General features: G+C 44.0%; 1 protein-coding gene across 1 annotated transcript in view; it reads right to left on the bottom strand.

The window, feature by feature from the left end:
* Positions 1-930: 930 nt before the first annotated feature.
* Positions 931-26,407, bottom strand: part of MAGOH (mago homolog, exon junction complex subunit) — a 36,091-nt gene continuing 10,614 nt past the window's right edge. Inside the window, exons 2-5 of the mRNA XM_078670500.1 lie at positions 22,667-22,725; positions 19,304-19,414; positions 8,325-8,407; positions 931-1,185 (exon numbers count right to left, since the gene is read on the bottom strand). Coding sequence (XP_078526626.1) covers positions 1,086-1,185; positions 8,325-8,407; positions 19,304-19,414; positions 22,667-22,725 — 353 coding nt within the window. The 3' untranslated portion in view covers positions 931-1,085. The remainder of the gene's footprint in view (positions 1,186-8,324; positions 8,408-19,303; positions 19,415-22,666; positions 22,726-26,407) is intronic.

The raw sequence follows: 26,407 nt of genomic DNA, 5'->3' as shown, positions 1-26,407 counted from the left end.
TGGCAAATGAGCAGAACTCAACCTACCAGGGAAAAGCAGTGTACTCCTTTTCGGATTTTACCATCGCGGTGCAGGTGGCTCGCAGGAAGTACACAGAGGCCAAGAAGAAGCTACGCGAAATGGAGATCCAGTATGCAATACTCTACCCCGCCAGGCTGAGGATTACTGTGGAGGGCAAATTGAAGATATTCCAGACCCCGAAAGCAGCGAAAGATTTCTATCCAGTAAGCAATATAACTGGGACAAATATAATATGTTCCCACTTGTGGAAACAACATACCAGAATATGAATCAATAAGGTGTTTAGGTCTATATATTCACAGAAACCCAAGTGAAATGATTCCCAAAAACTATCGGAGAACTATAGTTACACTGCACTGGGCAAGTAGACAGATTGCTCTCTTTACCCATCTCCATAGCTGGAATAATAATGAAGGAATTATCGAAGACCCCCTGTCTTTACTCCAAATGGCTATTCGATTACCTCTGTTTATTTTTTTCTAACTAAAGGGGAACTACCGGTGCCACCACAAACTATATCAAGACAAAGACTGAATCCATGTGATGGCAGAAAGTTGGTCAACGATGGCACATTCCATAGCCAGAGTGCAGGACTTCTGGTACCCACGTCAAAATTTCTTGATCATTAAAAGGGAGACTCTCCCATTTTCTGCTAGGTCACACTTTTGTCATGTGCCCTACAATTTAGCTTTGAACAAACTTCCACACCCAACAGCAGCTGTATTACAGCATATCTTGATGCATTGGTTTGGCTGTTTTGCACCTCAAACCAGTAGGAGTTGACTCAGTTATTGCTCAAAAAGCATCCTATGCAAAGTTGTTGATGACATAAGGCTAAAATCTTAATGTGCAAACGACAAACACGACAGAGGTTTTAACAGCCACTTAAATGAAAACGGAAAAGGTGCCTTGGTTTCACCAGAATTTTATTAAAGGATTAATTTGGGTTTTGTAAAAAAAAATTCCAAAACATACATAAAAGTCTTTAGACCGGCGAAGACAAAAATAAAAGGAAATCCCAGCCCACCCCACAACAACATAAAATTATAGCATTTACAGAACATTTAGATTGGCTTGATCTTGAAGTGTAAGCCAATTAAACTGAAGACGAGACATTTGAGGTCCTGCACCAGGTAGTAAAATACTCGCAAGCCTTCTGGATCCCTAAAAAAGGACATACAAGACAATCATCAGTTTATCAAGTATTACAAGATGTTCAACAGAAAACGTTGATAATAAAATAACTCAGTTATAGAGTAACCTCTTCCATAATTAGTGGTTCCCTACAGAAGGCAGTAGTAATAGTATGACAGTATGGGTACAGATACACATCTAAAGTAATAGTGTGTTAAGAAAATTAAAAAAACACTCCAGTAAATATATGTAACATGTATCTAACTGTATTCACCCCTAAGAGGAGCCTAGTGCTAGATAAAGAGTCTGAATTTTGTTTTTATTTTTAAAAAAGTAATGATTTTAAATAGTAGTGTAACAAAGCACCACAAAACTACTTCATCATGCTTCACCATCTTAGTAATAAAGAACATTGCACGGTATAGTTCTTTATGCGAAAAAAAAGACAGTATTCACAACATTTACCCCAAAATCTGTTGAATTTCGGAGGGCAACTCTCGGCGGTATAAATTGGTTCCACCCATTTGGCACACCAGTCCATGCCAGACCATCACAGCTTCAGACTGGGCAGTTTCCAAGCACATGCGTTTGTCACGTTGAGCACTTAGGGCCGCCAAGCCCACCAATATCCTATCTCCCGTAGCCCTCCAAACTCATTCATTAGGCCCAATAGGCCATCTTTGGGGTCAAATCAGTCGGTCTAGTAAGGATCGCCAACAGGGCGGGAGTGGTACCTTTCCAGAAGAATTATCGGAATAATGAGGCCACCCAGGTTGAACTACATGTTTGGAATTTGGAGCAGGAAGTTCAGTTTTCATTTTTGGGCTTATACGGTCTGATTGGTGTAGATGAACAAGTTACTTACCTTCGGTAACGCTTTTTCTGGTAGATACAATATCTGCCTGTGGATTCCTCACCTTGTGAATATCCCCTGCGTCAGCAACATTCGGAAATTCTTTTCGTAGCTTCGCGCCGACGTGGACTTGGACGTCATAGAGGCATGGCATCGCTCGCGACTCCGCTGACGTCACAGACGCCTATAATAGGCCCACCTCAGCGTGATGACATCAGTTCCGCCCTTTTTTCCGTGCCTTCGAGGCACACGGACGGACCAATGACAGTAGACATATACACAGTATACGCAGTACAAATATCAAGGTAACACACAGTGTGAAGCAAATGCAATAAAAAAATTTAAATAAACAACTCTTTGACAATAAAATAAATACATAATAGAAACACTGGTATAGAAGAGTGGACAACGGGGAGGCGGGTGGGTCAGTGAGGAATCCACAGGCAGATATTGTATCTACCAGAAAAAGCGTTACCGAAGGTAAGTAACTTGTTCTTCTGATAGATACATCTGCCGTGTGGATTCCTCACCTTGTGAATAGAGTCCCACAGCAGTCCCCACTCCTGGAGGAGGGTGTCCACCCTTCTAGACCAGGAAATCCTGGAGAACTGAATCCAAGCAGTAATGCTTTGCGAAAGTGTGGAGGGAAGACCAAGTTGCCGCCCTACAAATATCCTCTACAGGAACATCTCTAGCCAAAGCAGAGGTTGACGATTTAGCTCTAGTAGAATGAGCCCTTATACCCTCTGGAGGTTCCTTACCGGCCAAAGAGTAGCAGATCTTTATACAGAGGACGATCCATCTTGATAAAGTTCTTTTATGGACCGCTCTTCCTCTCTTGCAGCCAGCAAAGCCAATGAAGAGCTGGTCATCCAACCGACAGTCTTTAGATCTGTCCAGATAAAAAGACACCGCCCTCTTGGGGTCCAGACGGTGTAATCTCTCCTCCTCCTTGGAAGGGTGTGGGGGGAGGATAAAAGGTAGGGAGGGTAATGGATTGACCAAGGTGGAAAGGAGTCCCCACCTTAGGCAGAAAAGCAGCCCTGGTCCTAAGAACCATTCGATCAGCATGAATGGTCAAGAAAGGGGGCTTGGAACTAAGAGCTTGAAGCTCACTAACCCTCCATGCCGAGGTTATTGCAACGAGGAAAACTGTCTTAAGAGTCAAAAGCCTCATAGGACATTTGTGAAGTGGCTCAAAGGGAGCACAAATCAGAAAGGTTAAAACAAGATTTAAGTCCCACTGAGGCACAATAAAAGGAGTAGGAGGGAACTTATTCATGAGGCCCTTCAAAAACCTTAAAACCACAGGAGATTTAAAAAGAGCTGGCTGGTCAAGCAAACAGAGAAAAGCCGACAGCGCTGAAAGATAACCCTTCACTGTGGCAACAGCAAGCCCCTGTTGCGCCAGAGAAAGGGCAAACTGGAGAACATCAGACAAATGGGCTCTCAAAGGGTCTATAGCTTTCTCCCCACACCAAGCGACAAATTTTGACCACCTATAAGAATAGATGGACTTAGTGGAGTCACGCCTGGCTGACAAGATGACATCCACCACGTCAGACGGGAGAGAAAAAGAACTCAGGTTGCCCCGTTCAATCTCCAGGCATGAAGGTGTAAGGTCTGGAGGTGGGGGTATAGAACCTGCCCCTCCATCTGGGAGAGGAGATCTGCCCTGTGAGGGAGACGGAACGGCGGAGGAGAGGTGGAGAAGGTCTGAGTACCACACCCTTCTTGGCCAATCCGGGGCGATCAATATAACTTGGGCCCGGTCTTGGCGAATTTTCCTCAGAACCCGAGGAATCAAAGGTATGGGAGGAAACGCGTAAAGGAGTTGCGAGTTCCAACTCAACTGAAACGCGTCCCCCAAGGCTCCTTGCATCGGATACTGGAGACTGCAGAATGACAGGCAGTGAGCATTCTCGTCCCCCACATCTGAAAGATGTCGTGAACAACCTCCGGGTGAAGCCTCCACTCGTGGTCGGCAGAGAACTGCCGACTGAGACTGTCTGCACGAACATTCGGAACTCCGGCCAGATGATTTGCCATCAGACAAATCTGATGGTCCTGAACCCAGGACCAGAGACGCAGAGCCTCTCTGCGACACTGCAACCCCACTCCTCCCTGCTTGTTGATGTACCACATCGCGGTCGTGTTGTCGGTCAGGACCTGAACCGACTGACCACAAAGGGAAGGGAGGAAGGCCTTGAGTGCCAGACGTATCGCCCGCAATTCTAGAAGGTTGATGTGAAGCAACCTATCCTCTGGAGACCAAAGACCCTTGACCACCAGGTCCCCCAGATAAGCACCCCGCCCGAGAGTGGATGCATCCGTTATTACCGTGGCCATCGATGGAGGAAGTTGAAAAGGCTTTCCTTGTGACAGATTGCCTTCCACGCTCCACGAAGACAGATCCGCTGCAGTTTCTCTGGAGATCCTCACTGACTCCTTGAGATCTCTGTTGTGCTGATACCACTGCCTGCGGAGGCACCACTAGAGTGCCCTCATGTTCCAGCGTGCATGGTTGACCAACAGAATGCAAGAAGCCATCAGACCAAGCAGGCGAAGAACCTTCAAGACTGGAATGACAGCTCCATTGTAGAACAAAGGAATCAATTCCTGAATGTCGCGAATCCTTTGAGGAAGAGGGAATGCACGACAAACAGTAGTGTCCAGTACCGCACCTATGAACAGGTTGCGCTGGGAGGGCACCAGGTGAGACTTGGGTACATTTATCGAAAAACCCAACTTGTGCAACAACTGAGTTGTCTCTTGCAGATGATGGAGCACCTTCTCCGGCGACTCCGCTTTGATCAACCAGTCGTCCAGATAAGGGAGTACATGTATCCCCGACCTCCTGAGATGTGCTGCCACCACTGCCATCACCTTGGTGAAGACTCGAGGTGCAGTAGTAAGACCAAACGGAAGGACCGCAAACTGGTAGTGTTGCGACCCAACCGTAAAACGGAGATACTTTCTGTGCGACTTCAAGATGGGAATATGAAAATACGCATCCTGCAAGCCGATCGACACCATCCAGTCTTCTTCCAGCAGCGCTTGAAGAACCTGTGCAAGAGTGACCATCTTGAACTTTTCCTGTTTCAGGTAAAGGTTCAAGATCCTGAGATCCAGAATTGGCCGAAGCCTGCCATCCTTTTTGGGGATCAGGAAATACCGGGAGTAGCATCCCTGACCCCTTTCCTGCTCTGGAACCACCTCTATCGCACCTTTTCGAAACAGTGCCAGGACTTCTTCCTGCAGGAGAAGCAGGTGGTCCTCTGAACAATAACCCTGGCAAGGAGGATAATTTGGGGGAAACTCCCGAAAGGGAAGAGCATACCCATTCTCTACAAGATTGAGAACCCAAAGATCCGATGTTATCAATTTCCAATCTTGTAGAAAATGGGTAAGCCGGCCCCCCACTGGGCCCACATGATCCGGAATGGCGGACCTAGGGCTGCTTTGCTGCGTTGGCAGGGGGTTGGGAAGGGGAAGAGGAGGAGATTTGACGGCCTCAAGAACGGCCTCTCTGCTTGCTTCTATAAGATCTGTACAGCGTGTTCTGCTGCTGCTGTGGTTGTTGTTGTGTAGATTTGTAGGATCGAAATGAAGATCTACTAAATCCTCTAGTACGCCTTCCAAAAGTACCCCTGGTCTGAAGGCCCAACGACTTAGCAGTCGCCCTGCTGTCTTTAAAACGTTCTAAAGCAGCATCTGCCTTCTTCCCAAACAAACCAGATCCGTCGAATGGTAAATCCAACAATGTAGACTGGACATCAGTTGAAAATTCAGAGGATTTCAGCCATGCAGCTCTCCTTGTAGCAACTGAAGAGCCCATAATCCTCGCCACAGAATCTGCAGTGTCTAAACCACTTTGTATCACCTGCCTTACTGCAGCCTGAGTGTCCGAGATAACCTCCTGGAAGGCCTTTCTATCATCTTCCGGTATCTTTGGCACTAACTGCTTAACAGTGTCCATCAGTGCGTGAATGTAACGACCCATCAAACAGGTCGCGTTTGTGGACTTTAATGCCATGCTGGCAGAAGAGAAAATCTTCTTAGCAGCCTGATCCTGCTTTCTCGATTCCTTTTCAACTGGAACTTGAGAAAGAGCTCCAGTTGATAGTTTGGAACATGCAGCTTGTACCACCAAACTCTCAGGAAGAGGGTGAGTGGATACAAATTCAGGATCATCTGGAGCAGTCCTGTACCTTCTGGCAACAGCTCTAGATACAGCTGGAGTTGACAGCGGTTTCTTCCAGACCTCTAAAATAGGATCTCTAAGAGCATCATTAAAGGGCAGCAATGGCTCAGTTACCGAAGAGGGAGAGTGAAGAACCTCTGTGAGTAGATTTGATTTGAACTCAGCAGTAGGTAAAGCGATGTTCAATAAATTTGCTGCTTTTTTAATAACAACGTGATAAGGAGCCACATCTTTTGAGGGTTCATCTGTTACCGAAACCAAATCCCACTCAGGGGACAGTTCAAGACCACTGGCCACCGAAAGATCCTCATAAGGATCCTCAGGATCCTGTAGTTCACCCTCCTCCAAATACTCCTCACGATAGCTCTCTTCCTCCATCAGTCTCTGTGCTTTACGCCTCGACCTGTGCTTCACTTTCGAAGCCGTCGGATCCACTGTTGACCCCACCGAAGTCAGAGCCGGCGCCGAGCCCGACGCCGTATGAGGAAGACTTCCACGACGTCGTTCAGGATTTGGCATCAGAGATGATGGAATCGGCGTCGAAGGATTCGGTGTCATCGACTTCGGCGTCGATGGCTTCGGAGTCGAAGGCCTCGCCGGTGTCGGAAGATGCCAATGCGGCGTCGGAGCCGGCATAAAGGGCATAAAGGGAGCCGGGGCATAGGATTGGGGGACACCCAGACCAAATGCCATCGAACCCGTGGGACCAACAGGCATCCCAGAGGGGTACATAGCCCTGGAGTAGATACCATACATAGCATTTAGAAAATGCGTCGGATCTTGACCTGGAGCCGGGAAGGTTGGGTACGAACCCCCAGGTGGTTCTGGAGGGTGCGGAGTCGATACAACGTCGACCTCCTCTTCAGGCTGGTGCACCGGAGTCGACAGACCTTCGGGCAACGGAGCCTCTCCCTCTCCAACTATCTCCTCCTCACCTTCATCCTCCCGATCCGGAGAATGGGATGGATTCGCTGTCTGCTTCGGCGAACCCGCATGCGAAGTCGCACCTCCGGCGTCATGTTCTTCCGAAGCTGAAGACACTACTTCTTTTTCTACCAGCTTCACCTGCGACTTCGGTTTAGAACTCGAGTCCTTCTTTGAACGATGTCGGGATTCATGAGATCTTTTTCTATGCTTCTTTTTCGGAGACCTTGAAGCATGGGCTGAGGACGAATCCGAATGCGACTTCGAGCGAGATCTTGACCTCGAGCGTAGAGTCCGATCTCGATTTCTTTTTGTCCTTACTCCCTTTAAGCTTTGCAACGATAAGCTTAGCTTCTCTTTCTCGGAGGGCCTTAGGAGTCATCTTCTTGCAGGAACGGCAGTCTTCGACGTCGTGGTCGGAACTAAGACACCACAAACAGCATTCATGTGGATCCGTAATGGACATAGTCTTGCCGCATTCTCCACAGGCTTTGAAACCCGTCTTCTTCGCAGACATCTTGAAAGAGGAGATAAAGGAACACTAACAATGTAAAGTAACAAAGTTACAGTCAACGCTACGGACGATCTCTAGAAAACCGTTAGCGTCGACGACGCGGAAAAAGGGAACTGATGTCATCACGCCGGCATGGGCCTATTATAGGCGTCGGTGACGTCAGCGGAGTCGCGAGCGATGCCGTGCCTCTATGACGTCCAAGTCCACGTCGGCGCGAAGCTACGAAAAGAATTTCCGAATGTTGCTGACGCAGGGGATATTCACAAGGTGAGGAATCCACACGGCAGATGTATCTATCAGAAATCCAGACTTCTGGTAGATGGGCAATACTGCTTCTTACTAATAAATGACACATACCTATCTGAAATGTCTGCAGTATTTTAATTTGGTATACAAACATCAAAAGTTTATACTCTTTTGGCATTTTTGCCCAATATAATTATACGTAGCCTACAGTGTGTGCGCCGTGGCAGTTGATTGTGCCAACTGGTTAATTGTCAGTGTGCGGTATTTCTTAGAAAACAAAGTGAGTTTCTGGCAACTAGCCATGTTTTTTTTAGCAATAACACCCTTTATTCTCATAAATGTACCATTATCTGTTTATAGCAAAGCATCCTAGTTTTATGGAGTCGAGTCCTAAAAATGTTAATCTTAGAATGCTGCAAGTAACTTACTTTGATTGATTTACATCAATAAGGGAGCCAATTTTTGAGGTGGTGAAAGAAATGTGTTCATCTCCAATCACAATTTCAAGTTCCTGAAGAGTGGGAAAAACACGAAGACCATCATAAATACATAACCACAAATTTTTATTTAGTCATTTTTGCATATTTCATCAAGACACACATATAGCAACGTGTTTTAATAAAAGCCTTCAGTATATAATGCCAATCAAGTGTTTGTTCACTTGTGTTCTTGGATTTTTGAGTTGTGTGCATGCGAACATTTATCATTTATGTATCATCAAGTAAAGTGTCTTGATTAGTTTTGAGCCTATTCAAATCTTCGTCCCCATCACAGTTCAGAATTACATTTTTGCTTTCGTAACTGCTGAATGTTTACGTTTTGGCGCGTTACAAAAAATAACACCCTACAGCCTTTCCTGATCTGTAAAGTGAGAGGAGTCTACAAAGATCAATCTCCATGTTAAACAAGCATTTACAATGCAACGGTTTCGCCTTTGCCAAAGTTAGAGCTATTGGCATTGTAAATGACAACATTTTTATGTGTCTATCGCATCACCACAGCATCACTATGCGCCACCACAGCATCACTATGCGCCACCACAGCATCACTATGCGCCACCACAGCATCACTATGCGCCACCACAGCATCACTATGCGCTACCACAGCATCACTTGTCGCTACCACAGCATCACTCGTCGCTATCACAGCATCACTCACCTTTGTCCTCACGTAAACATGGGTAGCAATGCTATGACGTAGTCGGTAAAAAGAGTGAGTTGCATCAACTCCCAGCCAGCGCCTAACTGTACAGACCGTTTTGGGGGGGGGGGGTCAGATTTATATATTCGACCCGAAGGTGTGGAGTTTTACTGAGCACCAATTGCATTGTTGCTACAGAAAAAGGGGGAAATGGAATGCCTTACAACGGTGTGTCCGTAACGCGGGCATTTACTGTTAGTGGCATTTTAAAGCTCAGAAGTCATCTGCTCGCGAATGGCATGCGGCGGTTTCAGAGGACTGCAGCAGCGCGGGGCCCCACGACCACATCTGCCTGAATAACAGGAAGCCGAGGCCTGCAGCTTCCTCGGCTCTGGGAAGCTTGTCACTTCTCAGACACCGGCACAGAACATGCCACAGTAATTGCTTTGAAATTAAAGACGGACATATGCGGTATGCGCTGACTCGGAGCACGGCTCGAGGAGCTGGGAAAAGAAGCGCGGCACAGCTCCCTGGAGTAAAATGCAATTTGTAAAGCTTGATTACACAGGCAGCAGCAGAAAATGCACTTAATTATTGAGTGCGATAGATGCACTCGCGAGTACACCACCATACTCGCCACAGATGTACTGCACGATGCTCGCTTGCAGCGCGTGTTAACTATGCACTGTATTCGAACTAATACCCACACAACAACTAATCGTACGACATCTGTTCACGAACTAATCTTGCATATGCATCTACATATATTTATGTTACTGGGGGTATTTTTAGATCACTGGCCCACGGGGAGGTTGGGCTACTTAACATATCTCGGAAGTAGGGATGGTGCTGTGCACATGAGAGCTGAGGGTACGTAGTTTCAATGTAATAGGTTTAAATACCGCCTCCGGTGCGGAGTGGGGGTGCAGGGTGACAACGTGCACGGGATTATGTAGCTTGGTCGGGGAAGGTGGTAGCCATGGTAACGTAACATGACATAACGCAATACAGGAATCCATAAGTAATTTGTCCACTCAGTGAGGTCTTTCGGACCTGTAACTGTTTAATGTGAAGTGTACTCAATGGTTATGCTTGTATCTATCTACCTTGGGAGGATGAGAGGCTGAGTAGACCCGCCAAGATTTGCACCCGAGGTGAGGATAAATTCCTCTAGTGGAATCAATACTGCACTAACCCCCTTGAGACCGGGCTTAAAGGTAAGATGCAGGCCCCTTCATGTCTATATATAAACAAGATGTATTCATGAATATAAGTTGCACATAAGCTGCATGTATATTTAACATTTTTTTATCCATGCTACACATTATAAATAACCATACATATATCTACACGCACACACAGCTATGATATTTATCTGCATGCATTTACGGACCTCAAAAATCTAGACACAAATACACTGAAACAATGGTGTGGGGGACGGATATCTGAAATGGACCGCTGTACTATATGCCTCGGCAGTGGCCAGAGTGAAAACGGGTAGGCTAATATCACCTCAATACCCAGTGTAGAGAGGAACAAGACAGGGGTGCTCACTATCCCCGCTGCTGTTTGCATTGGCAGTGGAACCCCTCGCAATGTCACTCCGCACGGGCGCCCTTTATACAAACTTGGTCAGCAACACATTTCGTTATATGCTGACTACCTCCTGCTCTTCCTGGAAGACGTGGACGGGGCCCTGGTGCGGGCCGACAATCTTTTAACAAGCTTTGGCGAACTTTCAGGCCTTAGAGTAAATTGGTCCAAGACATGTCTATTCCCTGTGCACAAAGGCGAAACTCAGCCCTCCACGACCAGAGAGATCAGATGGGAACCCACCTGCCTGAAATACCTAGGGGTTTATGTTTATCATATCCCTGTTGACATATTAGAGGGCAACATTACCCACGGCATCAGAGCGGTAAAGGGCAGCATGTCCTTCTGGGCCACACTCCCATTGTCAGTGGCGGGTCGCATAGCGCTGCTCAAGATGGTGGCGCTCCTATATTATTTCAGGACGCTACCCGTCTGGATTCCTCCTACCACCTTCAGGCTCCTGAAGTCTATGATGGTCTCCTTCCTCTGGGGGACGGGTCGACGCAGAGTAGCATTAACAACGTTAATGAGACCTAAATCGGAAGGAGGTTTAGCGGTCCCCGACTTTGAACTGTACTACTTGGCAGCTTAATTACAGACCTACACCCAGGAAATAGTCCGGGAATTTCGAGGGCCGGAAAACAAACGTGGCTTAGGTATACCCTGCCACGTGCTTTCATTCATAGCATTACAGCAGAAATTAGACCTCAGAGGCCTCACACAAGAGGAGAAGACGATTAGATTATGTTGGAACCGTACACAACGTAGAGCGGGAGTGTCGCACCCGTATGCCCTCGAAATCCCACTGGGAATGTTGACGGCATTACCACACGGCGGGGATTGGTCACAGTTGCAGAGGTGGGAAGATGCGGGGGTTCAGGTACATGGGGACTTGTACAAAGACGAAACACTTCTGCCGTTTACGGCACTCCTAGACCGTTATGATATACCTAGTGGGGACTTCCTACTGCACTCAGCACTTACACGCGCAATACAAGCGCATTGGAAAGGAGGGCTCATGGAACCTCAAACAACGATGGTTTGCCAATATGCTATGATGGCAGCGGGAACGTTTAAGGCGGTCTCATGCCTTTACTCTAGAATGACCAATGAAGGCCTACCTCCTTTAATAGCGCTGAAGGGCAAGTGGGAAGCTGATATAGGCAAAGAGATCCCTGAGACAGTGTGGAAACAGTTGATGAGAAGGGCTTGGAAGAGTACACGAAACGCGCGATTTCAATTAGTACACTTTTATATTCTCCACCGTGCCTACCTAACCCCGGGGAAGATCCAACGATATTTTGCCGCAGACTCTGCGGGATGCCCTAGATGCAAAACAGTTGGTGTTGAGCTAGACCACATGCTCTGGACATGCCCTATGTTAACTCCTTACTGGACGGAGGTGGGAGACACTCTTAATGAGATAACGGACAGGGGATTGGTGTTCGACATGGCCATAGGAGTTCTACATTGGTTCCCTCACACCTCAAAAAACAAGATAACAAGCAAATTCATAGATATGGGGCTTATCCTCGCAAAACGCAAACTTACACAACACTGGAAGGCAGTGACCAGTCCCACGAGCACGAAGTGGAGAAACGAGTTCCTTAAATGGGCAGGTGGGGAAAGCATGCTGAGGTTTCAAGCAGCACGGCGACAGCAAAATGACAGAGCTTCAGAAATGGCGCAAGCATGGGATGCCTTAGTACAAGCACTGCGCGAATATAACACGCAAGACGAACTAGCGACTTAACACCACGATTGGAGACTACCCCCGTAACACGGCAGGCACATAACACGTACCATTGTCAGTTAACTCCTGTACATACTACCCGTTATGATCATAGCTTATTCCGAGTGCCGATGGTGGGAACCGGGGAGGGTTCTTAAGAATAGCATTTACTAAGTTGTTGGGTAAAGTGCCACTATTTGTAGCCCGGACAGTGCAAAACTGTAATGTGGGATGTATGTTGTGTGTAATAAAACCCAATACAATGTGTTTAACAAAAAAAATGATGTAAGACAAGAATATGAGGGTGGTGTTCCAGGATGGATGGTGAGGGGTCTTACAAATTAAATTCAATTCTGTTGAATGTGCGCAGGCTGCGCATGACACTGCAAGATGACAGTTTCTAAGGGCTGTGCAATAGTAATCGCTCTGCCTAGTGATTTATGCAACACACTGTTGCACACAGCTATATCTTTAAAACAGTGTTATGTAGCCTACACCCTTTGATTGAAAAGTTGAAAACTCAAACAAACACGTATATCATTTCTATGTGTCATTTTGAATACAATAAATAAGTAAATAGCAAAGAAAAAAATAATATTAAACACCTTTTTAACAGTAACAGTCATGACAACAGAAAGAGAAGTAACAGCCAATATGAATTCTGACATGCATGATGAGGAAAATGAGGCAGGAAAAATATTAAGTACTGTATTTAGGAGAGAGACTGATGCCCTTTGATCTCTCAGAACAGCAAAATGTTGCTCAAAAGTGGGAGAAATGGACAAGAAGATTTGAACATTTTCTAAATGCAACGTGTAAAAATCATACTGATGAACAGGCAAAAGACTTGCTGCTCAATCTTGTGGGAGATGAAGTAGAAGATCTATTAATTACATTTCCTCAACAAGAACTAAATATTTATAAGGGACACATGAAATGCTTAAATGATAAGTTGGATCCTCACAGAAACTTAGATATTAAAAGACATAATTTTAACACTGCATGTCAAAAAGAGGATGAAACAATGGATGATTTTGTCACCAGACATAATAAATTAATAACGTTTTGTGAATTTGACAAATTCAATAATGAAGCAGCAGTAAGGCTAAGAGTTGTACAAGGTTGCAACTCAAAGAAGTTCAGAGAAAACATGAACTACAAGACATTGTGTGCATGGCAAGAACAGAACTACGGGCTGAAAAACATGTCATGAATATGGAAGAAGGAAAGATAAAAACTTTAGCTCAAGTGAGACAAAATGTCACTGTGAAAACTGTGAAAAAAGAATGGAGAGACGGTACAGAGAAGAAAAGACTGCTACAGATGTGGATTTCAGTTTCCTCATCAAAAATTCTGTCCAGCTATGGGACAACAAGGTAAAGAATGTGGGAGATACATCCATTTTGCAAGTGTTTGCTCATTTTAGGAAGAAAAAAAGGAAAACTGGACAAAGAAAGAAAATGGAAATAAACAATCTAATTTAGATGGGAAAAAAAGAAATGAAAACGTGAAACACAAGGGAAATGGAGGCAATTGAAAGAGAAGAAGAATCTGAAGAAGATTTTGAACATAGTGAAAGGCTATACACGATGCAAGAAATAAATGAAGTTCAACATCTTAACATGATAAGAAAAGAAGATGTCAAAAAGACAACTTCAGTTGATTTGTTAGTAGGTTCTCAAAAAGTACCTTTCATTCTGGACAGTGGAGCAACATGCAAAATAATGTGTGTAACTGAGTTTGCGAAAAAGTTTTAACAGCCTCCTCTTAAACCATCAAATGTAAGTGTTTTTCAATGGGGAGCTAAGCGCCCGATCTCCTGTTTAGGAAAAGCTGAGGAAATTCTAAGACATCAGGAAATAAGTAGCAAAGAAGAAATAAATGTTATGCAGGGAGAGGTTCCAGGACTATGCTTACTAAGTAACATAACTGCTCAGTTAATTGGGTTACTAGCAGTAACCTGTAATATAACAACTGATCACCCTGTTCTCAGGAAATATCCAAAATTATTTGGTAGTCTACAGAAACTGAAAGATATAAATGAAACAATAAAGCCTGTAGTTCAAACTCATAGAAGGGTTCCAGTCCATTTGCAAGCGAAAGTTGAAAAAGAAATCAAGGCATTACTGGAAGACTACATAATTGAAGAAGCAACAGGTCCAATTCTGTGGGTATCTTCCATTGTAATCATTCCCAAAAAGGACACTGAATATATCAGAATGTGTGTGGACATGAGTTTCAAACACTGCAATTGAAAGAGAGATATCCAGGCCGTCATCTAAATTATATGATTAGTAATATCAAGGGTGCTGTTGTTTTTTCAAAACTGGATATACGTAAGGGATATCGTCAGCTAGAGATTGATAATCAATCAAGATACATTACAACATTCCACGCACCTGGTTCTTTTCAGTTATAAACGTTTGAATTTTGGTATATGTTCTGCTGCTGAAATTTTTCAAGAAATTATAGAGGAGCATGATCAAGCTTTGGATGGTGTATGTAAACTACTCCTTAAAGCTGGATTGACCCTCAATTTCAAGAAATGTGAATTAAATAAAAACCAAACATTCTACGGGCATATATTTTCTCATGAGGGAATGAAGCCGGATCCCAAGAAAATAGTTGCCCTAAATGCAATACAAAGGCCCAAAGACATAAACTTGAGATCATTTCTAGGAATGGCCAGTTATTGTGCGAGGTATGTTAACAATTTCACAACTTTAAGCTCGCGTCTCAGACTTGACCAGAAAGGGTCGGAGATAAGAGTGGAATGAAAGTTATGGACAAGCATTCAAGGAAATAAAGTCACAAATTACCATGGCAGCAAACTTAAAGTACTTTTATCCAAATCTATGTACAGAATTGGTAGTGGATGTCAGCCCTGTAGGGCTAGGTGCTATTCTGGTACAACACAAACCTGGAGGAGAAACTCCAAGATATGTCCTTTCTCATGCCAGCAAAAGTCTTTCAGAGATAGAACAAAAATACTCTTAGCCTGAAAAAGAAAGTTTAGCAGTTGTATGGGCATGCAAACATTATTACCATGGCTTCCTATATGGAAAGCCTTTTGTAATAGATCACCAAGCTCTTATTTCCATTTTTGGGAACCCAAAGACAAGAATGCCTCCAAGAATAGAAAGATGGGGAATTAGATTAATGGATTATGATTGTAGAATCATTCATTAGCTTGTAAAAGAATATATTCCAGCATATTTGTCTAGACATCCTTCTGTTTCAAAGGCAAGACAACAATTTGAGGCAGAAGAGTACATCTGTTTAATAACATCAGGAATACCTGGAGTCACCTCAGAAAAGGAACTGGTTGAAGCCACACATTTGGATGACACTATTTAAAAAGTCATTAAAATCATTTTTGAAAATAACTGGAGATTGATAAACGCTGCAAGTCGCTGTAAGCAAAATGTGAAAAAGAATGACATTTTAGCCTTTAAGAACATACAGTCAGAATTACTGGTAGCCTCTTCAGGAATATTACTTAGAAGAAACAAGATAATTGTTCCTGTCTGTTTACAAAAGCGAATTATTGATTTAGCTCATGAAAGCCATAGAGGTATATCTCCCACTAAAAACTTCTTAAGAGAAAAACTGTGGTTTCCAAGACTAGACCAGCAAGTGGTCATGCAGTCATGTCACATATGTCAATGTACACCATGAGAAAGAGGAACAGAAGAACTTCACATGTCAGAATTACCGGATGGTGTATAGATTAATGTGGCAGCAGATTTTTTATGGTCCGTTAGATTCTGGACACTATCTGCCAGCCATAGTAGATGAGTATTCTTGATTGCCTATTGTTAAAATGGTATCTTCAATGTTGACATCAGTGGTACTTCCAGTTCTTGATGAAATTGTCTACGTGGGGAATACCTAATATACTGAAAACATATAATGGTCTTCCGTTCAGTGGAAGTGAATTTAAAAAATGTATGAATTATTTGGGGATTGTGCATCGGAGAGGGACTCCTATCTGGCCTCAAGCTAATGGAATTCTGGAAAGGTTAATGGCCTCCATTAAGAAAGCTGTACAAAGAGCGAAACTAACACAAGTGTCAATAAATCAAGCATTATGCCAAGTGTTAAGAGATTATAGAAACACTCCACATAAGTCTACTGGAAAGTGTCCATCAAAATTAATGTTCGGGCAATCAAGGCATACTCGTTTGCCTCATTTACCAGCAAATCTGCCAGAAAGTCATAATGAAGTACTAAAAACCAGATAAGGAGGCAAAAGAAAAAATGAAATACTATGCAGAAAGTAAAGGAAGATATCAAAATCGAGAATATCAAGTGGGCGATCTTGTTCTAGTTCTACAACAGTAAATAAAACGGTCACAAAGTAGACTTTATTCAATGCCCTTGGAGATAAAAATAATTAGTGGAGGGGGCGTGGCTGGCAGCCGAACATGGCGGCAGCGTAAAGTAGGAGCTCCAAGGACGAGGCGACATCCACCACAAATCCGGCACATTTATCCGCCCTGAAATAACCCCCGACGGGGCTCACCGGGTCTAGGTCTGGGCGGCGACCAGTGGAGCGACTTTAATAGCCGACGGACACCGGAATCGGCAGCGGAGGCGCCCGGCGAGGTGAGGCCTGTGGGAGGAGACGAGCTGCGGACTATCCTGAAACTGCGGCCCGACCGGAAGTGAGGGGTCAGCGGGGTCCCAGCACCGGAAACAGTTGCTAACAGTGACCGACGGAGGTTTGTCGGCGGCGGAGGGAGCAACGACTTGACCCGAGCCAGCGAGTCCTACACCGGTGAGAGCGCTCCTGCATGCGACACCGGTGAGGAAGAGAACGGTCGCAGCGGAGGTTGCAATTATCCGTTGGCCGGCGGGGGAGGCGCGGCACACGCGTGTGTTGGGAGATGACCAAGAGGAGAACCAGCGGAAGCAGGCAGTGGGGTACACAGTTGGATAGCCCCGCGCGCCTCGTACATTGAAGTCGGAGCCCGGGTGGAAGGCAACGCTGGGACTCACGGCGCTCTACTGTGAGCGGGCGCACTTTGAAGTGGCGGCAATCCGTCCCTTCGCCTGGCTCTGGGAACCCCCCACCCGACACCTGAGGAACGATACAGGTCCCCCCCCCCCCCACGGGACACAGGACGCGGACCGCGCGGACCCCGCGCCATATCCGTGAGAGACCTTGAGGCCAGTGGTGGGCCACGCGAGAGGGGAGCCTGGACTTGGCGCAGTGCCGGGGGCCAAAGCCTGGACGTAGGCAGAAGAATGGTGCACAAATATGGACAAGATCATGGTAATAGAAAGGTCAGTATACACTGTTAGAGCCTGCCCACGTAAATGGAACAAAATATGGACCCCGTGGAATAGATTCAGGGGGGACATATGTGAACCATTAGATGAGGACGAGCAGTTGACATCAGATGAAGAGGGGGAGGAAGACTGACGTGGTGGAGAGGGGAGAAGGTAGTAGGAACTCAAGATTGCGCCTTGGTACAGATAGAGGGATGGGTGACGGAGGGGCGGTAACCCCGTATCAGTGAACACGGTGAGGGACTACACTAATGTAGATGTTGGCGGGGGCGGCAAGCCCAATGGTAGGGTAGCTGAGTGTATACACTAGACATAAGGTACCCTAACCCGGACTAGGACTATCACAATTATTGCCTATGTTATCGCCTGCCGTGTGAAACGACTCCATGTTCATGTTGTTCATAGTTATTATATATAAAATTATACCGATTTGATTATATACTCTGATAATGACACGTCTGCATAAGTGTACGGTATCGCCGCCGCACCTCCGGGTTGGCGGCTTATGGGCTGTGTTGGGTCTAAACATGGAATCAACGTGAGATATGATAGCGGCCGGCCCCTGCGGTTGTAGGCCAAAAGCTGTGTTATTGTGCAGAAACAAAATAAAGGTCTTTGAAAAAAATAATAATAATAATAATAATTAGTGGAACAGCACTAACAGCGGAAAATGATAGCAAGACCATAACAAACAATAATAAATTCTTCAAAAAAGCACATCTTTCTGACCATAACATGCACAACCAAACATGTTACAGGACAAAGAAACATTTGGGCAGAAAATCTGAAAGAATTCTAAAGAAACCCGTTTGTTTAATTGAACTTTGTTAAAGTGTGTTTTTTTTGGGAGGGGGGCTTAATGATTTTTTTCAAAAGGGAAGAGGTTGTCGAACTGTAATGTTGTGATGTGCATGTGTACACATGCATAATGATGTACAAGAATGATATGAGGAAGGTGCTCCAGGAGATGGAAGGTAAGGGGTCTTTCAGGAGAATACAGTTTGTTACGGTATTAGGCAGATTATATATATATATATATATATATATATATATATATATATATATATATATATATATATATACTTGCAATTCCTCTCCCAATCTGGAAAGAAGGTGAGTCGAACACGCTGCACAAATGATTCAATCAATTTATTTTGAGCAGTAGAAAGGGCAATCCTGACGCATTTCGTTTGACTTCAAACTTTTTCAAAGGTCAGCCCGGCAATGGAAGGCTGTGCATGAGTTCCTGGGATGATTTTATTAACAATACCGGCCCTCTAGTGGACACCACACTGTGGTATTTGGCGCAGCATGCTGGTCTTTGACGTCTCACAGCCCTCCGGTAAAATAATGCCGATATTTTAAAACTGTCTCACTGGGGCAAAAGTATATATATATTTGCCAATAAATAATTAATAACTTACCGGACGCCTGCAGTAAGTCATTATAACTTGCATCGGTCCATGACCCTGTATTCCCATGGTGCTTTTCTTATATTTTATAAACTGTTATATGCAGGGGGTTGAAACCCCTCATCTTCTGCCCCAAAGGTCTTCAAGTGGTTTCTGAATGATCTGGTGTCTGTCAGCTGCACCATATAAAACAAAAATCAGTTCATGCACCAGGACATTAATCCGTTCTACTGACCTGCCGTCCTACTCTGTCAGGTGGTGGCCACAGGGCATCATCTTCCTTTGTAATTTCACTGTCATCAATAATTCGCTTTAGTTCTTCCATAACACTTTTATGTACATAGGCCTAAAAAGCAAAAGCAAACGTTAGCAATAAGTGCATATAAACACCCAAAGAATCATGCCCCACGCACCCATTTTACCAACAGGATAAAGTGCCTAAAGCAGGGCCACAGGAATTATGAGATTTTGCAGCTGAAGCTGTCACTTAATTATAAATATGTCACCACATAATTCATCATCTGCCACATAATCTGCCGATTTTAATAACTTTTTTTTGTTTTTAACTCACACAGTTCAAAACATACTACAAATGCAGCGACACATGTTGCCGTTCAATGGAAGGCCCTTTGCAAAGCTGGACTGGTCAACTTTATGTTGCTTATTGCCATATTGGGGTGGTACTAGCTAGGTGTACCGAAAGCCCAGACAGTGTTACCACGTTTAAAAAAGACAAAATCATGCCTACGGTCACAAAATGTGCAGTATTACGTCGCATGATTTGCCCTTTCTTGCAGCATAGTTTACTCATCCCTGCCGCATAACTTGGGGGTCTTCTGCCGCATAATTCCAGTGGCCTTGCCTATAGGGATTTAAATGTTTCCTTGACAAGGAATGTTCTTTAATATAGTTTTCATCTAGAGCACTGCTTGAGCAGAGACAAATAGAAAGTGAGGTACAAAGGAAATGATGGAAAAAAACTGATTTGCACAAATGTTTTGAGAAAGATAGAGGTGGGCCACAAATGAAAAAGGGGTACAAAAAAAGAGCTGCACAAAAATATCAGAACTGAGACCCAGGAATCAGGGCAACAGCCAGACTATTAAAAAGGGTTGGGAAATTAGACGGGCATAGGTGTGGGATAGAAGCTAGTAACAGACTGTGCTATTAGGAATATTCTACAGAGATACATAGTGCATACATAAAGGAACGAGTGCACTTTGAAGAACAGTATAGTATGGTTCCAGGATATGACTTAGGAGGGGAACAAAAACTGCATTAGTCAGGTTCAAACTGACCTTTACTCAGGATTTTTTTTAATCTGAACATTTTTACCAGACCTGAAGGTCTAGTGACTTGAATAATCTATTCGCCATCACTGTAATGCGCATGACCCCTAAACTAGACTCAAATTGGGTGATTCTAGGCAAATATTATATTTTGAGTTGCTTTTTTCTTCATTATCTCATACGAGAACACATTCAAATAGGTGAGTCCAACATGTCTGAGGTACACATAGAACCACTCATGTTTGATTTAATAGACTATACTTTTGCTCCATGCATAATAAAACATTAGCCCACTTGACCCCTGACTTGCTTCTTATTTTACTAATAGCAGTCATCAGTACAGGGGCTGGAATATCTCTCAGTACATTGTTTAAAAACTCTCACTTTTGATATATATATATATTACTCAAGCATAATGTGGTAGGAGTGTCATTTACAAACAAACATGTTCCAATGAAAGGGACCAACGTTCGCAACAATATCCAGTTTTACTGATAAAACTATATGGCGTACAAATGATAATGTGTGGAAATTGAGATTCAGCAAATATTTATCATTTGCACATCACCATGTAAAGTATTACAATCTGGTTTGATCTTATTAAAGTCTTTGTTTCCACACTTCAGAATTACAAAAAAGTGATTTCATAACTTACAAAGTATATTTTAAAATATTTGGGCAGTTCATTTACCAGCCATTTAAATGGAGTGTGCTCAGCAACATTTTCAGACAGTTCACTTTACAATATCCTCTAACTTTGCAGTTGGCGAAAGAAAAGTAAACATTAATCTCCAATATAAAATGCCTTTAAATCTAGTCTTTAAAACTGATGCACAATATTTGTAAGAAGACATGCAATGAAATTTGACCTCTGTCTTTGAATGCACAGCAAACGTGACCCGATTTAAATTTGTTTTGCTCATTCATTTTCTGGCTGAACAGTTGTTCTTTGCCTGCTTGAGCTAGCGCACCGGACCAGGCCAGTAGGCCCTAAAAATAGCTCGCCGTGATAAAATCTGGCTCGCCATAGCGAATGGGCGACTACGGGTATCTGATATGGAAAAGATCAGGGTAAGGTGCAAATTTGGTAAGTTATACAACTACGAAGAGGTGCACATTTTTCATGCACAGCTACTCCAGTACAAGACCATACATACATATCCCCATACTCCCGAGCTGCCATTAATTCAACAAACTACGTCCAACAGATATGAGGCTAGCCAAATACTAGAATGAGGCTTTAACATTATACCAGCCCAATCAAACCTTGTAAAGATAGGAACAGTCTACGTTCTGAAATATTTCTGCCTTGAACCATAAGCGATGTTTCACTAAATAATATAGAGTTCAAAATCAATGTGATTTTTTTAATTGAGCCCACTCATCGAGCACCATCTGACAGATACAAAATATATAATTGAACACTAGCCCCACGTCCAGATAAGGATTATCCAACTACGAGAGAGTGATTACTTTGATGTGACGGAGAACATGCTCGTTTTCGTTTAGATTTGACATGATACATTACATTCCTTTGACTATGTCAATTAGCATCGGAATCAATACTAGGGCCATAAAATGATTCACATCTTTTCTAACTTTTCACAAACACAAACCAGTGAAGACAGCTGCAGATTACACCATCCCAAAGAACCACCAATCAAAACTAGGGAGGTTTCATACATACTGCAAAAGCATGTGGTCAAGCAGACAGAAAGTCTCACTTCCCTCATAAACCTTTAGCCTCTGAGCCCAGAAAAAGCTTGATGCTCAGTTGCCCAATCACTTGATTGCCTCATAGATTCAAAATGTGGTTCTGACATGCAGCACTCTCAAAGTAATTCACCATATCACCGCTCATATACTCTCATCTTGCTTCACTATTTTTCTTTGCATGCCTTCATTTATCAGCTAAAATACAACCACCACCAGAACAATCTTCAACACAGAAGCCAGGCTGCTCTCCATTTAGAGTTGTCTACAGTGAAAGTACAAAAACATAGGGGAAAAAAAACCTCATCTTGTGGCACTCAATAAGTACCTCCTCCAACTCATTCTTGCTAGCGACAGCAAAACAATGCCCATCTTGAATACTCTGAAGTCTTCTCCCCCTCCATCTAGTCATTTCCAGGATGTTGTTCTTATAATGCACTATTTGTTGTTGCCCATAAAGCTTTTATTTCCTCTTGCTCTATTTACAACACACATCCAAGACACTGTTGGAGTGTTGTAAAGTGCTTCACTGCCAAGTGGTCTAGGTCAGTGCTATGTAAATAGGTGTGATAAAAATGGTTAATATCATACAATACCTCTTTTCTGATCATGACATCGTTTTTGTAATTGCTGTTGTTGGCATATCTTAATTTACCTGTTGAAACAAAAATACACACAAATGAAAAGTCACATATGCGTAGTCTTTGTCATCTGTGGTTCAAATTTTACAATCCATATGCCAATGAAACAGGGGGAACATGGTCAGACTACTTAAGATTAATATGGTGCGACAGATCTGGCTTCTGCACGGCTTCTATTTAAAGGTTGTGTGTTATGGTGCCTTCACAATAGGTTATTTTTTTCTTTTTAAATGGGGGTAGTTCGGAGCATATAAACAGTTCAACTTCTGTTTTAAAATTCAACACCAAACTATTTAATTGTGGTTCATTCTCTGCCACAAGGATGACCCTTTATAATAATGACGAATGTTTGACAAACATGTTTCTTTGGCCACAAGCTCAGGCACTTGCGAACATTCGTTGCTACATTTTTCAGAACATGGCAAAGATTTCATAAAAGTCTAGAATTATGCACGTGCCACACCTCGACCTATTATGTTTTTTTGTTTTTACAACCAGTCCTGTATACCTGAAACCAGATACTTGAATAGCGTATTAGCAAGCTTAATAACAGCGGTGGTGCTCTTTTCACTTACTTCAGAAGCATACATGCCACTTTTATAATCGCCTTTTAAGCTTCACGCTGCATTCAAATAGGTCAACCAAGGGACAATAGATCCTTAGACCAACCAATTCTGCTCATATGACTTTTCCGCAAGCATGTAAACATAAAGGCAGCAAGATGGTGCAATATGCACAAACCGGTATGTGTCCAATATGGTAAGCAAGCATTGGCAAATGCAACAGAGCAGCCTTATTACTAATATGCTTCTTCACAGACCGCTTGTGTGTTTGTGCCGGCTGACAGGACGAGAAGGATTCAACGGTTGGATGAATGGATAAGTGGGCGAATGAAGGAGGCTTACATGGACGGCTAGAATAGGTGAGTAAATAGATGGAAGACTAGAACAGCAGGCGAGTGCATAATAAATGATGGGTGTGTAAGAAAGTCAAGAGTAACACAGAGCAATAGGAGGATGGCAGGACCAAGAGAGGGGGAGCAGTGTGGGAGTGTAGAGGCAGTGATTAAGAGCGGGTGGCAATTTTAATAGGTGAGATGATCAATTAAAAAAGAAAGGGCAAAGTGGGTTTGGTGGGAGGTTGATGCGGACAGAATAAGACTGAGGTGCGTACATGAATGCAACGTTAAATTGAGCATGGATTTTTGTATTTGTCTTAGCCATGTAATAAGTAACAAAGTGCGGTGTTATAATTGCATTAGGACATGTGTGCGTTTAGGTCTATTCATGAATATATGAAATGCGAAATGCATAATGCATTCTTCAGCAGTGGCATTTGAGCCGTACATTATGAAGCAATAAGATAACGGCGATAGTATATCAGCCACAGGAGCATTTCACATCTGGCTCTGGTTCACACTGACAGAAGATTTGCAGGTGTTTTTTAGCCATTGTTTAAGGTCACCTTCAAATCAGAATTGAAAAAAAATTAAAATAAACTTTATGTTGCATAAGTATAACTGGTGTGTACACAAAAGAAAAGCAGGACTGAAGAGAGTGTAAGACTTGGAAGTGGGTGACCTAGGAAAAAGTGTGTTTGAATTAAGCACTGTGCATGTTGCAACATGTTCTCTCCAAAACCGTTGCTCTGATATTGTTTGGTCTATAAAATAATTTAACTTACGACCCACAAGAACTGGGAAACAACTGCTTGAACTAAAAAGTAGTATGTGGAAATGCACTAAACTATTTAGAAAAGGTCAGGAATAATACTAGCAGAGGCTTTTTTACAAGGCAAGAATCTGAAAAGTATTTCATGTGAGGGGATGCTGCAGAAAGGGTTCGAGCTCCACTGGGCAGAAAGGTGATGTTGAGGGTGAAATGATGCGGATAGCAGTGCCAGGTCCTCTAGTGATAAGGATGCTTTATGCAAGCCCTTAACATTTCACCATTCTTGCCCTCCAGGCCTGTCACCAGTGACCCACTGTGTGTTCTTCTACCGCAGCATATTACAGTTATTTTTTTCAATAAAATTTATTAAAAGCTTGCCTGCCGAAAGTTAGCCAAAATGAAAGGTTTCTGTATGTCTTTCCTACTTCAGAACCTGTGTTGCTCTCAGCTCTGCCGCCATCTGTATTATGGTGCGTCCGTGTGAATGTGGGGGAGCGGTACTACACTACACCTCACCCTCATGTGTCTGCATATCTGAAAGAACAAATCTAGATCTTCTGTAAGAACTTGAAGATCACCCAAACAAGGTGCTGGGGGGTCAGAGACACTGCTAAGTAGACCTTATTACACATAAGGTAGGGTGCACAGTATTTAAAAGAAGAACATGTAAAAGCTTCATATTAAACTTGTTCGTACACTAAAAAGGTCTGTGAAACTATTTTTATTGTATCGGGGTTTGATTGTTCCATAGAAAAGCATAAAGGGATTCAAAATTTCATTAAATAATGTTGTTATCTCTAGCTAGGAAACTGCTATAAATGTAATTCATGGAACTTTAACATATTTATTACAAGCCCAATTCACTGACAAAGTTAGATTTGTAATAAATATTTTGGAGAAGCTACTTTTAGAAAGTTACCTTTAACCCGCGCCTAACATCTCTGGAGGCTCATACATAAGCTACAGCAGACAACCAGGAACTTAATAGCCCCCTTGAAAACTTGCTCCTGGTTGTCGCATCAGTTTGGTCACTTGTGACGGTGGAGGCTGAGGTATTCGCGCTGCATAGCAGGAAGCTAGGAGTCCCGAGAGTTCCAAGCAGTGTTCTGCGGACGGCGGTGTCTAAAGTTAAGAAGAGGATTATCTCGTGCTGGGAGACTGTGAAGTGTGCCATGGCCCCTAAGGTGGTGAGGATTATTAAGAGCACCCAGAGGCAAGAAGAAGCAGAGACATCTAGCGAGCCTGACGCTCCAGCGGCAAATTTGAGAACCAAGGCACAACAAAGGGCACAGGCTCGCAAAGAGGCAGCAAGAAAGCGTGAAGAGGAGCGATTACTGGCAAGTCAGAAGAGGAGAGAAGAACGGCATAAGGAATTACCTGCACCGGACCTGGCCACAGAATCTCTGAGGGAAGCGATCCTACGTCAGCCCCTGATTTTTGAGTCATTCCAGGCGCGTGGACTTTCACCCTCTTCTTCATTGGCGGTGAGAGGCTCGCTGAGAGGTGAGGTTAACCCGGCCCCGGTGCCTACAGTAACTGGGGGCATCGAGTCAGGATCTGAGACGGGCTCGCCGCGAAAGGCTGCGGAGAGTGCACCCGCTGTCACGGACGGCTCTGGATCAGAGTTGTTGCTGTCAGAACTGGTAATGGCAGAGCCGGTACCTGAGGCGCTGAAGGCTGCGGAGTGTTCGGCGGTGGAGACCGCGGGAGGCGCAGGAGGCGGGGTCGAAGACACTGGGCCATGCAAAGTGACTGGGGCGGCAGGAGCGGAGACGGGAGCTGTCCTGGCTCAGCACTCAGCTTCACCTCTATCGGAGGTTACAGAGCGCTCGTCTCAAGGCTCTTTAGTAGGCGGGGTGTTCAATGGAGGCGGAGCCGAGGTCATGGAGGAAGCGGTGGGAGAGAAGTGTCATGGAGACGGAGATGAAGGAGGAGCTGGAGGGGCTGACTGCACCGGGCTACAAATGTGTAATATGGAATGCAGCAAACTGGATATTATTAAAAGCAGCAGAGGTAATGTGGAAAA

Source organism: Lissotriton helveticus, chromosome 1_2 (genome assembly GCF_964261635.1).
Source record: "Lissotriton helveticus chromosome 1_2, aLisHel1.1, whole genome shotgun sequence".
NCBI lineage: Eukaryota > Metazoa > Chordata > Amphibia > Caudata > Salamandridae > Lissotriton > Lissotriton helveticus.
The sequence above is the reverse complement of the archived record's forward strand: the minus strand, read 5'-3'. Positions and strand labels throughout refer to the sequence as shown.